Source organism: Sus scrofa, chromosome 10 (assembly GCF_000003025.6).
Source record: "Sus scrofa isolate TJ Tabasco breed Duroc chromosome 10, Sscrofa11.1, whole genome shotgun sequence".
Classification (NCBI taxonomy): domain Eukaryota; kingdom Metazoa; phylum Chordata; class Mammalia; order Artiodactyla; family Suidae; genus Sus; species Sus scrofa.
In genome coordinates this window covers 12,623,731-12,644,984 of record NC_010452.4, presented here as the reverse complement: position 1 = coordinate 12,644,984, position 21,254 = coordinate 12,623,731, and the positions used below count along the sequence as shown (strand labels likewise).

At 39.5% G+C, this 21,254-nt stretch overlaps 1 protein-coding gene across 7 annotated transcripts in view; it reads left to right on the top strand.

Annotated features, from left to right (window-relative positions):
- NVL (nuclear VCP-like) overlaps positions 1 to 21,254 on the top strand; it is a 105,751-nt gene that overhangs the window by 25,657 nt on the left and 58,840 nt on the right. For 6 of the 7 annotated variants that reach the window (XR_002336213.1, XR_002336212.1, XM_021064380.1 and 3 more), the window contains 4 exons: positions 1,086 to 1,190; positions 7,579 to 7,641; positions 13,688 to 13,807; positions 20,237 to 20,336. Coding sequence is in view for 4 of the 7 variants with exons in the window: in XM_021064380.1 (XP_020920039.1) it covers positions 1,086 to 1,190; positions 7,579 to 7,641; positions 13,688 to 13,807; positions 20,237 to 20,336 (388 nt within the window). In the remaining 3 variants the exon portion in view is untranslated. The remainder of the gene's footprint in view (positions 1 to 1,085; positions 1,191 to 7,578; positions 7,642 to 13,687; positions 13,808 to 20,236; positions 20,337 to 21,254) is intronic. The other variant, XR_002336214.1, reaches the window with a different exon arrangement.

The following is a 21,254-nucleotide window of genomic DNA, read 5'->3' as shown; positions in this document are numbered from 1 at the left end:
GGGTCTAATCGGAGCTGTAGCCACCGGCCTACGCCAGAGCCACAGCAACGCGGGATCCGAGCCGCATCTGCAACCTACACCACAGCACACGGCCACGCCAGATCCTTAACCCACTGAGCAAGGCCCGAGATTGAACCCACAACCTCATGGTTCGTAGTTGGATTTGTTAACCACTGAGCCACAACGGGAACTCTGAGTACTGCTGCTTCTGATTTCCTAAAGGGGAGGCATTGCCTAAAATTTTTATGAAATAGAAATCTAGATACATTTTCTGAAAATTCCTTTTTTTTTTTATAATTTTTTTCTACTGTATAGCATGGTGACCCAGGTACACATACAAGTACACATTCTGTTTTCTCACATTATCATGCTCCATCTTAAGTGACATTTTCTAAAAATTCTTGATTTTGAAATATTGAAATATTATATCTAAAATGTTTTCAGGAGTCCCCTTGTGGTGCAGCAGGTTAAGGACCTGGCGTTGTCACTGTAGCGGCTCAGGTCACTGCTGTGACGTGAGTTCAGCCCCTGGCCTAGGAACTTCCACATGTAACTGATGTGGCGAAAAAAATAAGTAAATAAAATATTTTCAGAACTTAAATTTAGCTATGACTTTTTTAAAAGCTGTGATTCTTAAAATTTCTCTATTTTCTTTTTTTCTTTTTTGGGGGGGGTGGGAGGCCACAACTGTGGCATATGGAAGTTCCCAGGCTAAGGATCTAATTGGAGGTGCAACTGCCAGCCTACGCCACAGCCACGCCAAGTCTGAGCTGCATCTGTGACCTGTACCACAGCTCATGGCATTGCTGGATCCTAACCCACTGAGTGAGGCCAGGGATTGAACCCACTTCCTCATGGATACTTGTTGGGTTTTTAACCTGCTGAGCCAAATGGAACCCCCATTGATTTTAAAATTTATCACCATGTACCTCATACTTGAAACACAGGTAAACACACTATACCAGGCACTGTTTTTGTCTTCAGGCCTCACAATCAGTGTTGAAAATATGCATCTAGAGATAATTTGAATAGGCAGTATAGAGTGAACATTTGTAACAAATCGCTCTTGGTATTGTTTCTCTCAGGCACCAATACGTAACCCAGATCAGTTCAAAGCTCTTGGGTTGGTGACTCCAGCTGGAGTCCTCCTTGCTGGTCCTCCTGGCTGTGGAAAAACTCTGCTGGCAAAGGTATGGAATAATTCAACTGCGTGTATTTTTTTTCTTACTATCATTAGGATAATAGGAATAAAACTTTAAATGTTGAAGTTAAGTATTTTTGCATAAATACCTATTAAAGGTTCATTTTGGAAGGACTGACAGTTTTCTTCAGGGAGATTTCCCACTTTAATTTTAATCACAGAAGGTGCGTACGTCATTGAGAATATGGAAAAGAAAAAATTAAAATCAACCGTAAACCCATGAATTTTTTTTTCTTTTTTGGGGGGTGGTGGGGGCACACCCTTGACATATGGAAGTTCCTGGGCCCGGGATCAAATTGGCACCACCATGGAGACAAGTCATATCATTAACCCGTTGTACCACAGTGGGAACTCCAGTCCATCACTTTTGACATAGAAATTATTGTATTTTCTGTATTATATCCTAACTTTTTAATGAGTATTATTGCATAGTTATAGTTTGTAGCTGACCTTATTTTTTGCTTCAGTATAGTTATTATTAGTAACTTGAGTATTTTCTTCTATGTTCCTTATTACAATTGTTATTTTGAAAAATGTTTTTTTTTTTTTTTTTACCATTGCAAACATAGATAAGCACGAGAGAAAAAGCATTATTTATAGTCTTCTCACTATTGCCTACTGGTAACTACTGTTTCATTTTGTGATTAGTCTTTTCCAGATGTTCTTCTGTATATGCATATCAAGATAATATGCATAACTTTTACATATGTATTTAAAATACAAGGTTTTTAAACATGTGTTTCTCACTTAGCAATATTTCTTTAACATCTTTCCATGTCAGTATATAGATACACATCAGTATTTTTAATGCCTGCATAGTACTCTACCACGAAGATATTCTGTAATTTATGAAAATGAGACTCTATTAAAACCAATTTGTGTTAAATAGTCCTGAACTTATATTTTTGTACCTTGGCAGGTAATTTTAATAGAATGCATTCCTAAATCATTTTTCAATAAAAAGAAAGCATGTCTTTAAAGCTTTTGATCCCTCAACACGCAGTGAAAATGATTCATTTCCCAGTTACATTTGATTCATTACCAAAGTGCCTTCCAAAGAGTTTGTACCAGTTTTCACCCCAACCAGAGGGCATGAGTATTCATTTAAGTTAGCAATAGCTGTTAACATTGTTTTTAATGTTTGACAGTCTGATAGGTAAAAATGATACCTCACAGTGTTTAAGTTACATTTTAAAAATGACTAGTGGTATAGCTTCCTGGTGGCATAGTGGTTAAAGATCCAGCCTTGTTACTCTTGTGGCATGGGTTCCATCCCTGGCCTGAGAAGTTTTTCATGCCATGGGCGTAGCCAAAAAAATTACTAGTGGCCTTTTATTTTTTTACTTTAAAAAAATTTTTTTTTTAAGGTACAGTTAATTTATAATGTTCCTTCAATTTCTGCTCTATAGCGAAGTGACCCAGCCATACATTATACATATACATTCCTTTTTTTTTTTCATACTGTCTTCCATTACTTTCTAACCCAAGAAACTGGACACAGTTCCCTTTGCTGTACAGTAGGACCCCATTATTTATCCGTTCTATATGTAATAGATTTTTTTTTTCTTTTCTTTTTTTAGGGCTGTAGGTGCAGCATATGGAAGTTCCCAGGCTAGGGGTCGAATCAGAGCTACAACTGCTAGCCTACTCCACAGCCACAGCAATGCAAGATCCCAGCCACATCTTCAGCCTACACCACAACCTTCACTACAGCTCACAACATTGCCGGATCCTTAACCCACTGAGCAAGGCTAGGGATTGAACCCGCATACTCGTGGATCCTAGTTGGGTTCATTACTGCTGAGCCATGAGGGGAACTCCCTAAATGTAATAGTTTGTATCTCCCAACCCCAAACTCCTCATCCATCCCCTTCTCTTCCCCCTCCCCCTTGGATGATATATGTTTATTGATTATTTTTCTTTATGAATTGTCTGTTCATATCCTTTATTTTCTTATGACATGCTTGTGATTTTATAATTACTTTTCATATATTAAGATATGTTGTATTTGTAGGTTTTTTGTTTTTTTTTTGCCATTTTGCTTTATTGGTCACAATTTTCTTTGTCTTCTTTAGGGCTGCACCTATGGCATATGGAAATTCCTGGGCTAGGGGTCAAACTGGAGCTGCAGCTGCCAGCCTACACCACACCACAGCAACTCAGGACCTCGAGCTGCATCTGTGACCCACACCAAAGCTCATGGTAGTGCTGAATCCTTAACCTTAACGCACTGAGCAAGGCCAGGGATCAAACATGCATTCTCATGGATACTAGTTGGGTTCTCTTTTTTTTTTTTTTTTTTTTTTTTTGGTCCATTTGCCATTTCTTGGGCTGCTCCCATGGCATATGGAGGTTCCCAGGCCAGGGGTCGAATCGGAGCTGTCGCTGCCAACCTACACCACAGCCACAGCAACACGGGATCCGAGCCGAGTCTGCAACCTACACCACAGCTCACGGCAATGCCAGATCCTTAACCCACTGAGCAAAGTGAGTGATCGAACCCGCAACCTCCTGGTTCCTAGTTGGATTCGTTAACCACTGTGCCACGACGGGAACTCCATTAGTTGGGTTCTTAAGCCACTGAACCATAACAGGAACCCCTTATTGATCATATTTTTGACACTTTTTTTTTTCACAGCTTTGTGGGCAAATTTCTTTCTTTCTGTGATTCCCCCCCCCCTTTGGAATCCTGCTTATTAGAACCATTTTTATTATCTGTAGGTTATATTAGCCATCTTTTTTTTGTTGTTGTTTATTTAGTCCTGCCTTTGGCATGTGGAAGTTCCCAGGGCAAGGATCAGCTGTGCATCACAGGTGCGACCCGTGGCACAGCAGTGGCAATGCCAGATTCTTAACCCACTGAGCCACCAGGGAATTCCTTATTTGTCATTTTTAATGTCTGTATAATGTTCCATCTACACCTACAATTTACTTAACCCTTACCAACTTTTAAAAATATTTGGATTACTTGTAAATAAGAAAATTAATGGCACTTTTGATAAGTTCCGTATGAGCCAAATAAGTTGTGGCTTCTCTGTAAGTAAGAAATAACCAGAGTGCCATTTGCTCATGTTTGTGTACATTTATGTATGTATAATAAACGTGTAAATTTTTTAAAACTTTGTACTTACATTACCAAACGTACTAGCTTAATGCTTCTAGTACTCTGACAAGGCATTGCTGTAAAGGAGTTGGGAACAGAAGAGGGAGAGAACACCACAGCTGAGGGTCTGTGTTTTTTCATAACAGTTTCAGAAAGCCGTAGCCAGAAGGAAGGTCCTTCAAGCTAATGTGCAGATTCGTCAGGTGTGTGCAGTTCTCTTGCCCAAGTGCCTTGTAACAACTGTTTTTTAATTTGTTGTATCTGCCTTTAACTAGTTCTGTTTACAGCAGAAGGAGATAGCTTGGATAATTTGAAATACATAGTTACGGTCAATACATTATAGATCAAATTTTTCCTCTTCCCACACCACCCCGCTTCCCAAATTGCCTACACCATGGTACCTCTCTGTTCAGTCACTTTTCTGGCATCTGACCATGTGGAGCAGGGAATCTTACCTAGGACTCCATGGATGGATTTCAACAGCTCATTGGATCCATGAGCCCAGGCAGTGTATTATGACTATATGGATTTTTTCCAGGGAGGGAGTTCACCACTTTTGTTAGGTTCTCCAAGAGATAGACAACTGTGTGCCGGAGAATCTAGAATAGAAAATGTCCTTGAATGGTAGAAGCAAAGTGTTAGTGGAATAAAGTTATAGAACCTCTTCTCAGTCAGAACCTGGCAGCATAGACTTGGATATAAAATTAAGATTTTGGATAATCTTCAGTGTTTTGTTTACTGATGATAACAATAACATAATGAACATTTTCTAAACCCTAGCACATAGTAAGTGTATAGATAGCATCAAATAAAGGCCAACATGGAGTTCCCATCGTGGCTCAGTGGTTAAGGAATCCGACTGGGAACCATGAGGTTGTGGGTTCGATCCCTGACCTTGCTCAGTGGCTTAAGGATCCGGCGTTGCCGTGAGCTGTGGTGTAGGTTGCAGACTCGCCTCGGATCTGGTGTTGCTGTGGCTCTGGTGTAGGCCGGCAGCTACAGCTCCAATTAGACCCCTGGCCTGGGAACCTCCATGTGCCGCAGTAGCAGCCCCAGAAAAGGCAAAAGGCAAAAGGCTTAAAAAAAAAAAAAAAAAAAAAAAATCCAACATACTGTTGGAGCCAACATACTGAAAATTGATGACTAATAAGGAAACTAGAAAGAGAATAGTAAAAATCATTTGGTCATCTGGAACTATATTGTATGGAAGCAAATGGCTCCTAACACGAGGATAAGATTTATGATGATGTCCATGAAAAAATTAAATATATTCACCGTAGTTCATTTAGAAGACAAGAAGATTTCTCATAATTTCAGAAACTATTGGGCATTTTAATGGGTTAATACACCTTAGTTATCTGGTACGTGGATGTTGCAAACCTAAGGCAGGTGAGTCATACTTTATTAAATATGTATCCTGATTCTCCTTTGCTTAGAGTTTGAGAGATAGGAAGGTAAGAAAGCAGCAGCAGGAAAGCCAGAGATCGCCAGATGTGGATAAGCTACATGTTGAGCCACCTCGTGCGTGCCAGAGCGTGTCTGCATTCGTTTGTCCAGCAAATATTTACTGAGCTACTTACTCTTTGCTAGGAGTTTTCTTGAGGTGCTAGGGATAGACTAATGAACAAGACACCTACTGTAGTGGAATTTGTCTGTCTGGAAGAAGCAGGCAGTAAACAAAGCAGTTTCGGTTAAGTTAGGATGGAATAAGCAAACTTTTGTGGCTGTTTTAGGTATGGTATTCAAGGGATGATGGTATGTAACAGCATCCTGAAGGACCAGGTAGCCACCTGAAGAAGCAGGGAAAGAAAGGGAGGAGCCTTCCAGATAGAGGGAACAGCAGTTGAAAAATCTCTAAAGTGGGAAGGGGTTTGGTGAGTCTGAGAACCAGAGAAAGAACCAGTGGCTAGACTGAGAAGAAACTGTCTTGTCCCAAAATATAGACTTGCAAACCATGGTGAATATTTCAGATTGTACTTGAAGATAAATGAGAACCACAACAAAATGATACTTTTTTTTTTTTTTCTTTTTGGGGCCTCACCCTTGGCATATGGAGGTTCCCAGGCTAGGGGTCAAATCAGAGGTGTAGCCTCTGACCTACACCACAGCCACAGCAAGTCCAGATCCTTAACCCACTGAGTGAGGCGAAGGGTCAAACCTGAGTCCTCATGGATACTAGTCGGATTCGTTTCCGCAGAGCCGCGGTGGGACCTCCCTCGTGTACATTTTTGAGCGTTCTTTGACAGTTATGTGGAGAATGGGTTGAAGGAAAGCAGCGTGAAGGAAGTCAGAGTTGTTTTGGCTTTGCTTTGATTTGGGTTTTGTGCACGTCCAGACAAAGCTGCTCTGGATGAGGGTGGTGGTATCGTGAAGAAGTAGGAAGTGTCACTCTCATCTGCGTTTCTGCATTAGAGTTAATAGAACTTGCAGATGGATTGGATGACCTGCCAAGACAAGAGATCAAGGGAGACACCATGGTTTTGGCCTGGAAAGTGTATCTGTTTGTTGGGATGGAGAGGAAAATCATTTGGGGTGTGGGTTTTGGAGAGAGTTGGGAAAGATTCAGAAGACCTGCTTTGGACGTGATAGGTTTGAAATCTTTGTAAGGTCTAAATGGAGATGCTGAGAAGTGGGTTCAACATAGACCTTGAGTTCAGATAGCAGGTTCTAAGAATAGGAAAGAACTCTATTTCCTGATCATTTTGAAGTTTGGGGTGATTTTATTCAGTTTCATCTCCGCATTCCGAATATAATTTTTGGATCATCTAAACATATAACCACATATTTCTCCTTTGTTACTCTCTTTAGCTTTGAGCCATGTAGTTTTATCTTTATTTGTTTAAAAAAAATAGTCTGTAAAGACTGATACTGATGCATTTGAATTTTGGTTTATAAATGAGTAATGAACGGTTATTTTCATTGGGCGCGGCATTTGTTTATACGGGGATTATGGTTTCACTAAGATTCTAAGCTAGGGCTACAAATGTACTTACATGGGCCATGTTTATGTAAACAAAACATTTACATAAATGTTTCATGTCTTTCCATCTGATTTCTAGTCTGAGTCATTTGTAGAAAATCTTAACATTTTCTTCCTTTAATTTTCTTTTATCCATTTTTCCTTTTCCCACTTGTCTCCTCTCCTTCCAGTAGGAAAGAAGCAGCTAGAAGGGGAAAACAGATATACACCACAAAAAGTCCTTGCATTATCACAGATTATTGTGATTTTATTGTATATTTGCTTTATTTGTGTCTTTTTGTTTTCTCTTTCTAGGCTGTTGCAAATGAGTCTGGGTTAAATTTTATATCTGTCAAGGGCCCCGAATTACTAAATATGGTAAGTTGTCATGGCATTATCCATTATTTAATTTAATTAATTTATTTATATTGTCTTTTTGTCTTTTTAGGGCCGCACCCACAGCATATGGATGTTCCCAGGCTAGGGGTTGAATCAGAGCTGTAGCTGCCGGCCTACACCACAGCCACAGCAACACCAGATCCGAGCTGTGTCTTCGACCACAGCTCATGGCAACACTGGATCCTTAACCCACTGATGGAGGCCAGGGATCGAACTCGCCTGGTTACTAGTTGGGTTCGTTAACCACTGGGCCACGATGGGAACTCCCAATATTTTATTTTTTATTAGGAAAAGTTATGGTCATTCAAATTACAGGATCCTCACGTGGTTGAAACAGTCATGGTATTTTGGTGGAATCACTGCTGTAGGAGTGAAGAGATTGAGCTTTGCTCTGCTATACTCTTTAGTGGGTATAAACATTTCTTATAAGTCTGTTAACCTCTGAGCCCAAGTTTTCTCACCAAACTGGAAGACGAAAATAATCAAAATAAGCAACATTTTTAAAGTGTTAACTTTGAATTTGTCAAGCACTTTACATATATTATTCTTCAACAACCCTGTAAGATACAAGTTATTGTTTCCTATGATTCACAGACAAGGAAACAAGTTTGGAAGGGTCGTCTAACTTTGCCTACATATGACAGCTTGGGGATAGTAGAGCTGAGATTTGAATCGGGGTTGTCTGACTCCTGATCTGCTTTCCTTGTCCTGTTATTGTGTAGCTTAAATGAGTTAAGGATTAATAAAAATACTTTGAGGGAGAGAAATTTTTGAAGTACTGTATAATAACTTCTTTCTCCATTTAAGCAGTTTATATCTCAAATTTAATAGACTTCAGTTTTCTTTCTTTAAAATAAGTCACTGAATTTTTGTTACATTTATAACTGCACAGTCATCATCACAATCTAATTTTAGAACATTTCCGTCCCAAACCCCCAGTTCACCCCCTCTCCCCCGAATTTATTTCCTCTTCATCCTATGAAAAGTAAAAATGCCATCCTGTTATATTCAAAGAAGAAATGAAAGTGGTGTTATTTGTTTTAAAAGGCTTTTTAAACTTACCCCCTTCCATTTTTTATGTTAACTGTTAAATATATTACTTTCCTCCTAAAATAAGGATTTATGCTTTGTCTTTACTTTTCTTACACGTCGTTTTGACTTTGTAGTGCAGGAAGTGTTCAAGATAAGCCCTGAAGGGGGTGGGGGTGGGGGAGCTGGAAAAGAAATAATAGCCAAACAGTGCAGGGCCCTGAGTTGGAATGTTACCTTTAGGACTTCAGGGAGTGTAATATTTAAAAAAATTTATTATGAAATATATTGTCAAGTATATTAAAGACCCCCCCATGTATCTTTACACCCAGCTTAAAAAAAAACAAAACATACTTGAAGCCCCTGCAAACCTTCCCTAATCGTGCCCTTCATTCTCTTTCCCATAGAATTTACCATAATCCCGAATTTGGTGTTTATTAATTCTATGCACTTCTTTCTACGTTTGCTATATATGTATTTACATGTAAATAACGTATAGTATTATCTATACATGGTTCAGAAAATAAGTTTATGAGAATGTTGGAAATTTGAATATTTTATATTAAGAGAATAACTTTTGGAGTTCCTTGGTGGCCGAGCAGTTGAGGATCTGGCATTGTCACTGCAGTGGCTCAGGTCACTGCTGTGCTGTGGGTTTGATCCCTGGCCCAGGAACTTTTGTATGCTACAGGCGCAGCCAAAAAAAGGAAAAAAGGGGGGAAACTTTTAAGTATGATAATGATGTGGTTATGTTAAACCATTATCTTTTATTTTTATTTATTTATTTGTTTTTTTTGTCTTTTGTCTTTTTAGGGCCGCACCCTCGGCATATGGAAGTTCCCAGGCTAGGGCTCGAATCGGAGCTGTTGCCGGCAGCCTACCCCAGGGCCACAGCAACGCCAGAACTGAGCCACATCTTTAACCTACACCACAGCTCACGGCAATGCTGGATCCTTAACCCACTGAGCCAGGCCAGGGATGCAGCCCGCAACCTCATGGTTCCTAGTCAGATTCATTTCCCCAGTGCCATGATGGGAACTCCAAAGCCATTATCTTTTAGAGATAGTGATTTACAAATAAAATTATGATGTCTGAGCTCTCCTTCAAAATAAGAAGGAGAAAGAAAAGTGGACAGGGTATAGATGAGATAAAGTTAGTTATGAATTGAGTTGTTAATAGTGAAGCCGAGTAATGTGTATATTTGGGGTTCGTTATACTGTTACGTCCAATTTCATCATATGCTTGGAACTTTTTATAAATAGTAAAACAAAAAAAGTGCCACTTTCTGTAAATGATTATATTCTTTGGTAACTTGATTTTATTGGTATTTTTGGTGAACATTATATTTTTAATATTTGTTGATATATTTATCTGTAGGTATTAATTTTCTGTATAATATCCCATTGAATAAATATAGCCACACTTTTTAAGTTTTTTATACATAGATATTTAGGTTAAACACTGCATACATAAAACCTTATGCATATTTATGAGATATTTTCTCCCTACTCAGAAGTAGACTTGCTGTATTGTATCTTATGTAGAATGTGCACTTTCAAAAATAGTAAATATTGCCCACTTTTTTCCCAAAGTGGTTGATATTGAGTTTTACCAGCAATGAATGAAAGTTACTTACATTTTTGCCAGTCTGATGGGTGGGATTTTGTCTCACTGTCATTTGATTTGTTTTTTAGTGGTAGCAGTGAGAAGAGCTCTGTGGGAAAGTCCAGAGTGACTCAGAGAGATTAGGTGATCTAATGAGGTAGCTTGACATCTTGGGGTTAGAAAATGATTTTGCTCTAGGATATTTTAGATTTAAAGATGGAGTTAAATCTAAAACTTTACTCCATTTTTAAATGGAGGGAGTTCCCGTTGTGGCTCAGCGGGAAATGAATCCTACTAGTATCCATGAGGACGAAGGTTTGATTCCTGGCCTTGCTCAGTGGGTTAAGGATCTAGCATTGCCATGAGCTGTGGTGTAGGTCACAGGTGAGCCTCGGAGCTGGCATTGCTGTAGCTGTGGCATAGGCCAGTGGCTACAGTTCTAATTTGAGCCCTAGCCTGGGAACCTCCATATACCGCTGGTGTGGCCCTGTAAAGACAAAAAAACAAAGAGCCATTTGGAGGTGTTCACACTTTCCAGATAGTAGAAAATGTGAATCTATGGCTCTGAAGAGATTTGGGAGTTAGTATCATCTAAATGGTACCTGAGACCTTGGTAATGGATAAGGTCTGTTAGGATGAGAGAGAGGGGGGAGAGAGAGAGAGAGAGAGAGAGAGAGTGTGTGTGTGTGTGTGTGTGTGTGAGAGAGAGAGTGTGTGTGCACGCACGCGTGCGCGTGTGTACGTGTGTGTTTGTGTTTGGCTGCGCCTGTGTAGCATATGGAAATTCCTGGGCCAGGGATTGAACCTGCATCACTGCAGTAACCAGAGTCACAGCAGTGGCAGTGCCAGATCCTTAACTCACTGAGCCACCAGGGAACTCCAGGATGAGTATATTAAGATGGCCACTGACAAAACTTTTAAAGACACTAACAATTATGGGCCAAGGAAGGAAAAGCTGGCAGAGGAAACTGGTCCACGGGTGGAGGACACCCAAGGCTTTCTTCTGAGTCTTAAAACCAAGGGAAGATAATTTCTTCCACATGTGAATATAACCAAGCAGTATAGGAGAAGCTGAAAGTAGGGCTTTTGGTTTGGTAAGTAAGAGGTCATTAGTGACTTTAGGGAGAATATTTTCAGTAATTGCCTTTGCAAAAGCCAGATTATAATGGTTGAAAACTGAATGACAACAAATTAGAAATAATAACACAGGATCCTTATTTGAAACATTTCTTAAAGGCCAAAATAGTGGGATTTTGTTTTTTTAAATTTTAGTCACTGTTGGCTTTCTTAAGATTGATTTTAATCAATTCTTTGAAACTTTTACCTTTTAATTTAGGGTAGGTTTACCTTACCCTAAATAAAATTTCCTTTTATGTAGTCATTTTGGTTGGCTGTGTCCCTTTGCCAGCTCTCTGGTTTGTTTTCTTAACATCCTTATTTGAAACTGTCTCTCCCAACCCACTGATATCTTTTCTTTTTTTGTCTTTTTGCCATTTCTTGGGCCACTCCCCTGGCATATGGAGGTTCCCAGGCTAGGGGTCCAATCGGAGCTGTAGCTGCCAGCCTACAGCAGGGCCACAGCAACGTGGGATCCGAGCCGCGTCTGCAACCTACACCACAGCTCATGGCAACGCCAGATCCTTAACCCACTGATCAAGGGCAGAGATCGAACCCACAACCTCATGGTTCCTAGTCGGATTCGTTAACCACTGAGCCACGACGGGAACTCCACTGATTTCTTTTCTTTAAAGATATCTACTGAATATTTTGCTTCAGGAAACCAAATTGGTCTCCTGTATCTGCAAGATGTTATGATCAGAGAAACATTGAAATGGTTGTGACTTATGCTTTCCAAGGACTTTATGATGTGATGGAAAAGGTAGAATAGCTCAAAAGTTGTAATACTAGAAAGTGCTCTAAGAGCAAAGACGAGAGGGCGATGTGAAGAAAGATGAATGGAGATCTTTTAGAATGGAAGAACTGTTTGGCAGTGGGGTGGAAAAGCAGTTCAAGTGAGAGAAGCAGAATAAGCAAAAGCACAAAGAAGTACAGGACAGATAGGGACAGAAGTTCTGATCAAATAGAACATAAAAATATTTTGATCACTGTCATCTGTGTATTCTGTGTCCTAAATACTTTATTATAGCCATATAGTCATAAAATAACATAAAAAGACCTTATGATGTAATTGGCACTATAAAGATGTTTTCACATGCTGTCTTATCTAGCAGTATTATTACAAGAAAAAAGCTTTTCTTAACAAGTTTGGTATTTATTTAAAAGAATAATTTCCTGTGCTAGCTAAAAGTGAAACTGTATTTTTATATATAACTTTTTTTTTTAAATGGTCACACCCGTGGCATATGGAAGGTCCCGGGCCAGGGATTGAATTTGAGCCGCAGCTACAGCAATAGTAGATCCTTCAACCCACTGCACTGGGCCAGGAATTGATCCTGTGCCTCCACAGTGGCCTAACCCAGTTGGATTCTTAACCCACCATGCCACAGTGGGAACTCCTGCATATAACTTTTTTTTTTTGTCTTTTTGCTGTTTTTTTGGGGGGCCACTCCCGTGGCATATGGAGGTTCCCAGGCTAGGGGTCCAATCGGAGCTGTAGCCACTGGCCTACGCCAGAGCCACAGCTACGCGGGATCCGAGCCGCATCTGTAACCTACACCACAGCTCACGGCAACGCCGGATCGTTAACCCACTGAGCAGGGCCAGGGATCGAACCCGCAACCTCATGGTTCCTAGTCGGATTCGTTAACCGCTGCGCCATGACGGGAACTCCTAACTTTTTATATTAATTAGTCTTAATGGTATAGCTGCTTGTGAATTGCTTTGTACTTTGATTTTAACATACAGTATGTATTATGAAACCTGTTGGATGCCCAGCTGGCTCAGTTTGCCTCTTCTGATCCTATGTGGTCTCTATGTGGTCTTTTTTTTTTTTTTTTTTTTTTTTTTTTTAGCAAGTTGACTTGTGTAGACATGACAGTAGATGACAGTAGACAGTAAATTTCCTTGTTTGCATTTAAAATACTGTTGAATTAATGAAAATTACTGTTGGGGTATTTTATATGCATAAAGCTTTGATCAGTTCTAAAATACAGTAAGATTGTAGGATTTTTTTGCCATAGAGGAAACCTCATATGCCATTTAAATCTTTATTTTATAAGTGAGAAAATTTATAAGAAACTTAAATAGTAGCTAATTTTATTACATTGAACCACATATAATTGGTTGTTTTTATAGGTCAAAATGGTTAAATAACGTAATCTTTTTAGACTCTGACATATTAATGTCATTTAAAACCAGTTTTTCTGTAATTAGGCCCAAACTCCAAAGTTGAATTGTCTCTGCATTTTATTTCCTTTCTGTTTACTGTTAGTATGTTGGTGAGAGTGAGCGTGCCGTGCGGCAGGTTTTTCAACGAGCCAAGAACTCGGCGCCCTGTGTGATATTCTTTGATGAAGTGGATGCCTTATGCCCAAGAAGATCAGTCAGAGAGGTAGGTATCACAGTTTAGTGAGATACAGATTTTTTTTTTTTTTGCACATCATAAACTAGATTCTTGGAAAGTTATGGAAAGTTCACATAGTTCTCATAAAGCCATTCCTTGAGAACTCTGAGACTCTTTTTAAGTGAAGAAACCTAAGGAATTTAAAATTGAGGCCTAGGGCTAACAACTGTATTTCTATTAGCCTTTGTATTTTTGTTTTTCTGCATATTACTAGTTTGCACATATCCCATTCCCACAAATGAGTTGTATTTCCATAGTGGATGTACCAATTTCCATTCCCACCAGCAGTCTAGGAGAGTTCCTTTTTTTTTTCTTGATGCCCTCTGTAGTATTTATTATTTGTAGACTTTTTGATGATGGCTATTCTAACCAGTGAGAGGTGATACCTTACTGTAGTTTTGATTTACATTTCTTTCCTTCCTTCCTTCCTTCCTTCCTTCCTTCCTTCTTTCTTTCTTTCTTTCTTTCTTTCTTTTTTTTTGGTCTTTTTGTCTTTTTCAGGGCCACACCTGCAGCATATGGAGGTTCCCAGGCTAGGGGCCAAATCAGAGCTGTAGCTGTCAGCCTAAACCACAGCCACAGCAACTCAGGATCCGAGCTGCATCTGCGACCTACACCGCAGTTCACTAACGCTGGATCCTTAACCCACTGAGCAAGGGCAGGGATTGAACCTGCACCTTCATGAATACTAGTCAAATTCGTTTCCTCTGAACCACGATGGGAACTCCTTCTGTTCATTTTTTTATTAGCTTTTTAAAAAAATTTTTATTTATTTATTTTTTAAATTCCTATGAGCTGTTTGTATATTTTGGAGATTAATCCCTTGTTGGTTGTATAACTTGCAAGTATTTTTTTCTCATTCTTTAGGTTATCTTTTCATTTGGTATATGGTTTCCTTTGCTTTTAAGTTTTATTAGGTCCCATTTGTTTATTTTTGTTTCTATTTTCATTACTCTAGGAGGTAGATCTGAGAAGATATTCCTGCAGTATATGTCAGAGAGTTTATAGCATCCAGTCTTATATTTAGATCTTTAATCCACTTTGAGTTTTTTTTGTGTGTATGGTGTTAGACAGTGTTCTAATTTTATTCTTTGGCAGTTTTCCCAACACCACTTATTGAAGAGACTGTATATTCTTGCTTCCTTTGTCATAGATTAATTGACCATAGGTGCGTGGGTTTATTTCTGGGCTGTCTGTCCTATTCCATTGATCTATATTTCTCTTGTTGTACCAGTAGGGTGTAGTTTTGATGACTATAGCTTTGTAGTATAGTCTGAAGTCAGGGAGCCTGATTCCTCCACCTCCATTTTTCTTTCTTAGGATTGCTTTGGCTGTTCAGAGTATTGTGTTTCCATACAAATCTTAAAATTTTTAGTTCTAATTCTGTGAATAATACTAATGGTGATTTGATAGGGATTTCATTGCATCTGTATATTGCCTTGGATAGTATAGTCATTGACAGTGTTGAGTCTACTAGTCCAAGAACAATGGTTTATCTTATCTTTCCATCTGTTTGTGTCATCTTTGATTTCTTCATTAATGTCTTTTTTTTTTTTTTTTTTTGGAAGTTCCCAGGCCAGGGATTAAACCCATTTCACAGCAGTGATTCAGGCTCCTGCAGTGACAGTGCCAGATACTTAACCCACTGTGCCACAAGGGAATGCCTCACCAACATAATTTTTTTTGTTTGTATTTTGTATTAAAGTAAAATTGCTTTACAGTGTTATGTCAATTTTTGCTGTACAGCATAGTGACCCAGTCATACATATATATACGTTCTTTTTCTCATACTGTCTTCCATCATGTTGTTTGCCAAGAGATTGGACATGGTTTCCTATACTGTACAGTAGGACCTCATTGCTTATCCATTCTGCATGTAATAGTTTGCATCTACCAACACCAAACTCCCCGCCCATTTCATTTCCTCCCCCTCCCCCTTGGCAACCACAGATCTGTTCTCTAAGTCTGTGAGTCTGCTTCTGTTTTGTAGATAGGTTCATTTGTGCCGTATTTAAAATCCACATATAAGTGATATCTCTTTCTGACTTAGTTCATTAGTATGAGAATCTCTAATTCCATCCATGTTGCTGCAGATGGTATTATTATGTTCTTTTTTATGTCTGAGTAGTATTCCATAGTGTACAGGTCCTCCATCTTCTTAATCCACTCATCTGTTGATGGACATTCAGGTTGTTTCCATGTCTTAGCTATTGTGAAAAGTGTTTCAGTGAACATACGGGTACATGTGTCTTTGAGGTATGGTTTTGTCCAGATATATGCCCAGAGTGGGATTGCTGGATCATATGGTAGTGCTTTTCTGAGGAGCCTCCATACTGTTTTCCGTAGTGATTGTACCAATTTACATTCCCCAACAGTGAAGGAGGGCACCCTTCTTTCCATACCCTCTTCAGCATTTGTTATTTGTAGACTTTCATCAGTGTCTTAGAGTTTTCAGAATACAGGTCTTTTGCCTCCTTAGGTAGGTTTATTCCTAGGTATTTTACTCTTTTTTATACAATGGTAAATGAGAGTGTTTCCTTAGTTTCTCTTTCTGGTCTTTTGTTGTTAGTGTATAGAAATGCAACAGATTTCTGGGTATTGATTTTGTATCCTGCAGTTTTACCAAATTCATTGATGAGTTCTGGTAGTTTTCTGGTAGCATCTTTAGGATTTCCTATGTATAGTATCATGTCATCTGCAAACAGCAACGGTGTTACTTCTTCTTTTTCAGCTTGGATTCCTTTTATTTCTTTTTCTCTGATTGCCATGCCTAGGAATTCCAGAACTATGTTGAATAAAAGTGGCAAGAGTGGGCATCTTTTTCTTGTTCCTGATCTTAGAGGAAATGCTTTCAGCTTTTCACCACTGAATATGATGCTAGCTTTGGGTTTGTTATATATGACCTTTGTTATGTTGAAGTATGTTCCCTCTCTGCCCACTTTCTGGAGACTTTTTAACATAAATGGATGTTGAATTTTAATAAAAGCTTTTTCTGCCTCTATTGAGATGATCATGCGGTTTTTATTCTTCAGTTTGTCAATGTGGTGTATCGCACTGATGGGTTTGCAGATATTGAAAAATCCTTGCATCCCTGGAATAAATCCCACTTGATCATGGCATATGATCCTTTTAATGGATTGTTGGCTTCTGTTTGCTAGTATTTTGTGGAGGATTTTAGCATCTGTGTCCATCAGTGATATTGGCCTACAATTTTTTTCGTTCTGTTTTCTTTAGTCTGTTCTGTGCCAGTGCTTCCCACCACTTTGTCTTCCACCTCACTTAGGTGTTCTCCCTCACTTTGTTGTTGATTCCTTCTAGTGTGGTTTTCAGATCCAGTTACTGTATTCTTCACCTCCATTTGGCTGGTCTTTATATTTCTAAATCTTTGTTAGGAACTTCCTTTAGAGTTTGTGCATCCATTCTTTCCCCAAGTTCTTGGATCATCTACACCACCATTACTCTGAGCTCTTTCTCAAGCAGATGGCCTATTTCCATACCCATGTTCTGGGGTTTTGTCCTTTTCCTTCATCTGGAACATAATCCTCTGCTGTCTCATTTTTGTCCAGATTTCTGCTTGTATTTCTTTGCATATAGATTATGTAGAAGGCTTCTGGACCTTGAAGAAGTGGCCCTGTGCAGGGGATTCCTGTGTGTCCCAGCAGTACACCCCCCTCTCATTACCCAGAGTCCAGACTAACTGGACCCAGGGTAGATTCTGGTCTGTGTTTGCACACTCGGTTCTATAGGCTGCCAGTTTGTCATATGCTTCCTTCTGGTGTCTGGCCCCTGGTGTGCAGGCTTCTTGGTGGGAGGGGCCGGTGCCTGACCGTTGGTCCATAGAACTTGGTGTTGGTCCTCTGGTGGGCAGGGCTCTATCAAGGGATGAGTCTACAGGTGGCTCTGGGCTCAGGAAATCTTTAAGCAGCCTGTTGGCTTATGGGTGGGGCTGTGTTCCCGCCCTGATGGTTGTTTTGGCCTGGGGTTTCCCAGCACTGGAGCCTACAGGCTATTGGTAGCCCAGGTCTTGTTTCCAAATGTTGGCCACCCCTCGGCTCCCCAGGAGACTCTCCAAGACCAACAGGTAGGTCTGGCCCAGGCTCTTATGAAGTCACTGCTTTTTCGCTGGCTCTTGGTGCACACATGACCTTGTGTGCCCCCTCCAAGAGTGGAGTCTCTGTTTACTCCAGTCCTGTGGAGCTCCTGTGCTTAAGCCCCACTGGCCTTCAAAGCCAAATGCTCTGGGGACTCCTTCTCCTGATGCCAGACCCCTGGGCTTGGGAGCCTGACATGTGGCTCAGAACTCTCACTCCTGTGGAGACTTTCTGTGATATAATTGTTCTCCAGTTTCGAGTTTCCCACCCGGTGGTATGAGATTTGATTATATTGTGTGTCCCTCCCACTGTATTGTTGACTTTCTTCTTTTATGTCTTTGGATGTAGAATATCTTTTTCATTAAGTTCCAATGGTTGCTCAGCAGTTGGTTGTGATGTTGGTGTGCTTGTGAGAAAAGGTGAACTCAAGTCCTTTTACTCCATCGTCTTACCTCTCGTGAATCATTGTTTTATACCTGACACTTTAGGGATTCAGGAAAAGTCGCCTAAGATCAGGTCCAGTTGTCAAGACTTCCTGCTTACTCTAGAACTTCTTCTATAAGCTTAAAAACGTGTATGATTTCAACTTTTTTATATAAATGTAGTCTTTCTATCTTGACACTTTTCCCGTGTACTTGATGACTTATTTTTTAACTATTGCATAAATATTCCAAAGCCTAGATAGAGAAGAATTAATTCAATAATTCCCTAGCTTTGGACATTTATGTTTTTCCAGTTGTTTCTCTTACAAACTCAACTGTATTGAACATTTGTATCACATGTTTTTGTGCACATGTGGGAATGTGTGTTATGGAAATGGAATTTCAGGGTAGAAGATGTTTACCTGTTATATTTTGAAAGCTGATACTAAGTCATTCTTAACAAAAACTAGCGTGACATAACGCCTGCCAACAGCATTGTGTAAAAATAGCCATGTCTTAGACCTTTGTTAGATGGGTAATACCTGTCTTTATTTTATTTTGTTGTCTTTTTGCTTTTTCTAGGGCCGCTTCCCGCGGATATGGAAGTTCCCGGGCTAGGGGTCTAATCGGAGTTGTAGCCACTAGCCTACACCAGAGCCACAGCAACATGGGATCTGAGCCATGTCTTCGACCTACACCACAGCTCACGGCAACGCCAGATCCTTAACCCACTGATCAAACCCAGGGATCAAACCTGCAACCTCATGATTCCTAGTCGGATTCGTTAACCACTGTGCCACGACAGGAACTCCTATTTTTCTTAATTTTATTGGCGAAAGATGATCTAAAATTTTAGTATTCATGTTGCTGACCCTTTGCTGCTGAAATCTTTTTCTGTACTCACTTCAATAGCATGTACCCTAAAAATGAAACATCCCCCCGTTTTTAAATTTAAAAAAGCTTTTTATATGTCTATTTTCCAATTATGTGTGTTGATGCTATTTTCTCCAGTTTCATCACTTTAATTTTTTATTATAATTTTAATATAGCAAAGGCTACTAACCTTTTCCTAAATTGATTCTGGGGTTTTTGGCTTGCTTAGGTAGGACAAATTATCATATTTTTGTTTTTTTTACCCAGTAATACTTTATTTTTTTTAATATGGATTATAAATCTGTTAATCTCCTAACCATTAGTATTATGTATCCAAGGAGGAATAATAAGATGCTCCCAGTTTTTTTAGGGAGTTAGCATTGTGTTAAAACTCAATACCGACTCTCTGTACATAAAATTTATGTGAACAGAGACAATGAATGACAAAAAGAAACAGCAGCACTTATCTCGTTTCCTCCATTGTGTATTTTTAAAATTTCTGTATTTAAGGGCTAAATACCCCTCTGTTCACCAATTCCCTAAGCTGTTCTTTTAGATGTTGCCCCGAGGCAGCTCAACTTTGTACTACATTCTTCAGGGGAAAGAGAAAAGGCCTCCGTTTCCTAGCTGAAAGATCTGGCACTTGAAAGCTGAGTTTGAATTTGCTCAAAAGGAAACTCATTATGGCTCTTAGATCTTTGAATAATTCAGAGGCATAAGACTTTGGATCAGCTAGGCCTAAGTTTGAATTTCATCTTTACCCTTATCTAGCTTTGAGACCCTGGACAAATAGCCTCTCAGCTCGGTTCCTTCATCTGAATTGTGGATGATGCAGGATTGCTGGGGAAGCACATAGAACACGTTTTGCACAGGGCTTAGGTATAGTGACTCCTCAGGGAATGGTAGTTGTTCTACCTTTTGGTAAAAGCTTTTATTCAAGTTAGCAAATGTATTATTTTGTATGGGGAAAAAATGATGATGTATCTTTCTTTTTACTGGGAACTGATGGAGCTGTATTTGTTTGTTTTTAGTCAGGGGCTAGTGTCCGAGTGGTGAATCAGTTACTTACAGAGATGGATGGTCTGGAAACACGCCAGCAGGTTTTCATTATGGCAGCCACTAACAGACCAGGTAAGAAAGAACAGAAAACAAATGAGGAGTTCCCCATTGTGGCTCAGTGATTAAGGACCCAGCTAGTACCCATGAGGATGGGGATTGGATCCCGGGTCTCGCTCGATGGGTTAAGGATCCAGCGTTGCCGTGAGCTGTGGTGTGGGTCGCAGACAAGGCTTGGATCCCACGTTGCTGTGGCTGTGGGGTAGGCCGGCAGCTGCAGCTCTGATTCAACACCTGGCCTGGGAACGTCCATGTGCCACAGGTGCAGCCCTCAAAAGAAAAAAAAGAAAACAAAACAAATGAGTCTAAAAACTTTGAATGTTTACAAACAATATAATTACATATATCTTAGTGAGGAAAGCTTAAGTTTGGGAATTCCCTTTTTGGTTCATAAGTTGAAATAAAACCTTAAAAAGCTTTTATGTAAGCTGTAGTGAAAAACAGTATTACTGCCTAGATTCTGTGAGGTCGTTGTCAGAATCTAGGCAGTAATTTGTCTTGTTGTCTGAGAATCCTTGTAACATTTTGACCACAAAGTGTTAACAGAATTTATGTCCTATGGTTTCTCTCAAGTTTATAGGAAATAAGAACCAGACTCTTCTTCACTGTATCTTAAGGTTGAAGATAGGTTTTTAAGATTTTATGCTAGAAGCATGTCTATATACCTGCGTTTAACTATTTTTTTAAATTGTTAAAAAGCTTAAGCACTCTGTGAAGGATTTAGAAGACTCAAAGCTTCAAAAGCACTGAAGGTGACTTTATCTTCAGGCTCCTAAATTCTCTTCATGTTGTTTAATTCTTTGCCACCCATGTGAGCCACTCTCTTAAGCTGCTTCTGCAGTGATATTTTTGTTAACTATGTCTCCTAACAATGATATGGGACTTTAGTTGCCTAAATGGATTTATTCGTTGTCAAGCTGATATAGTTTTTCA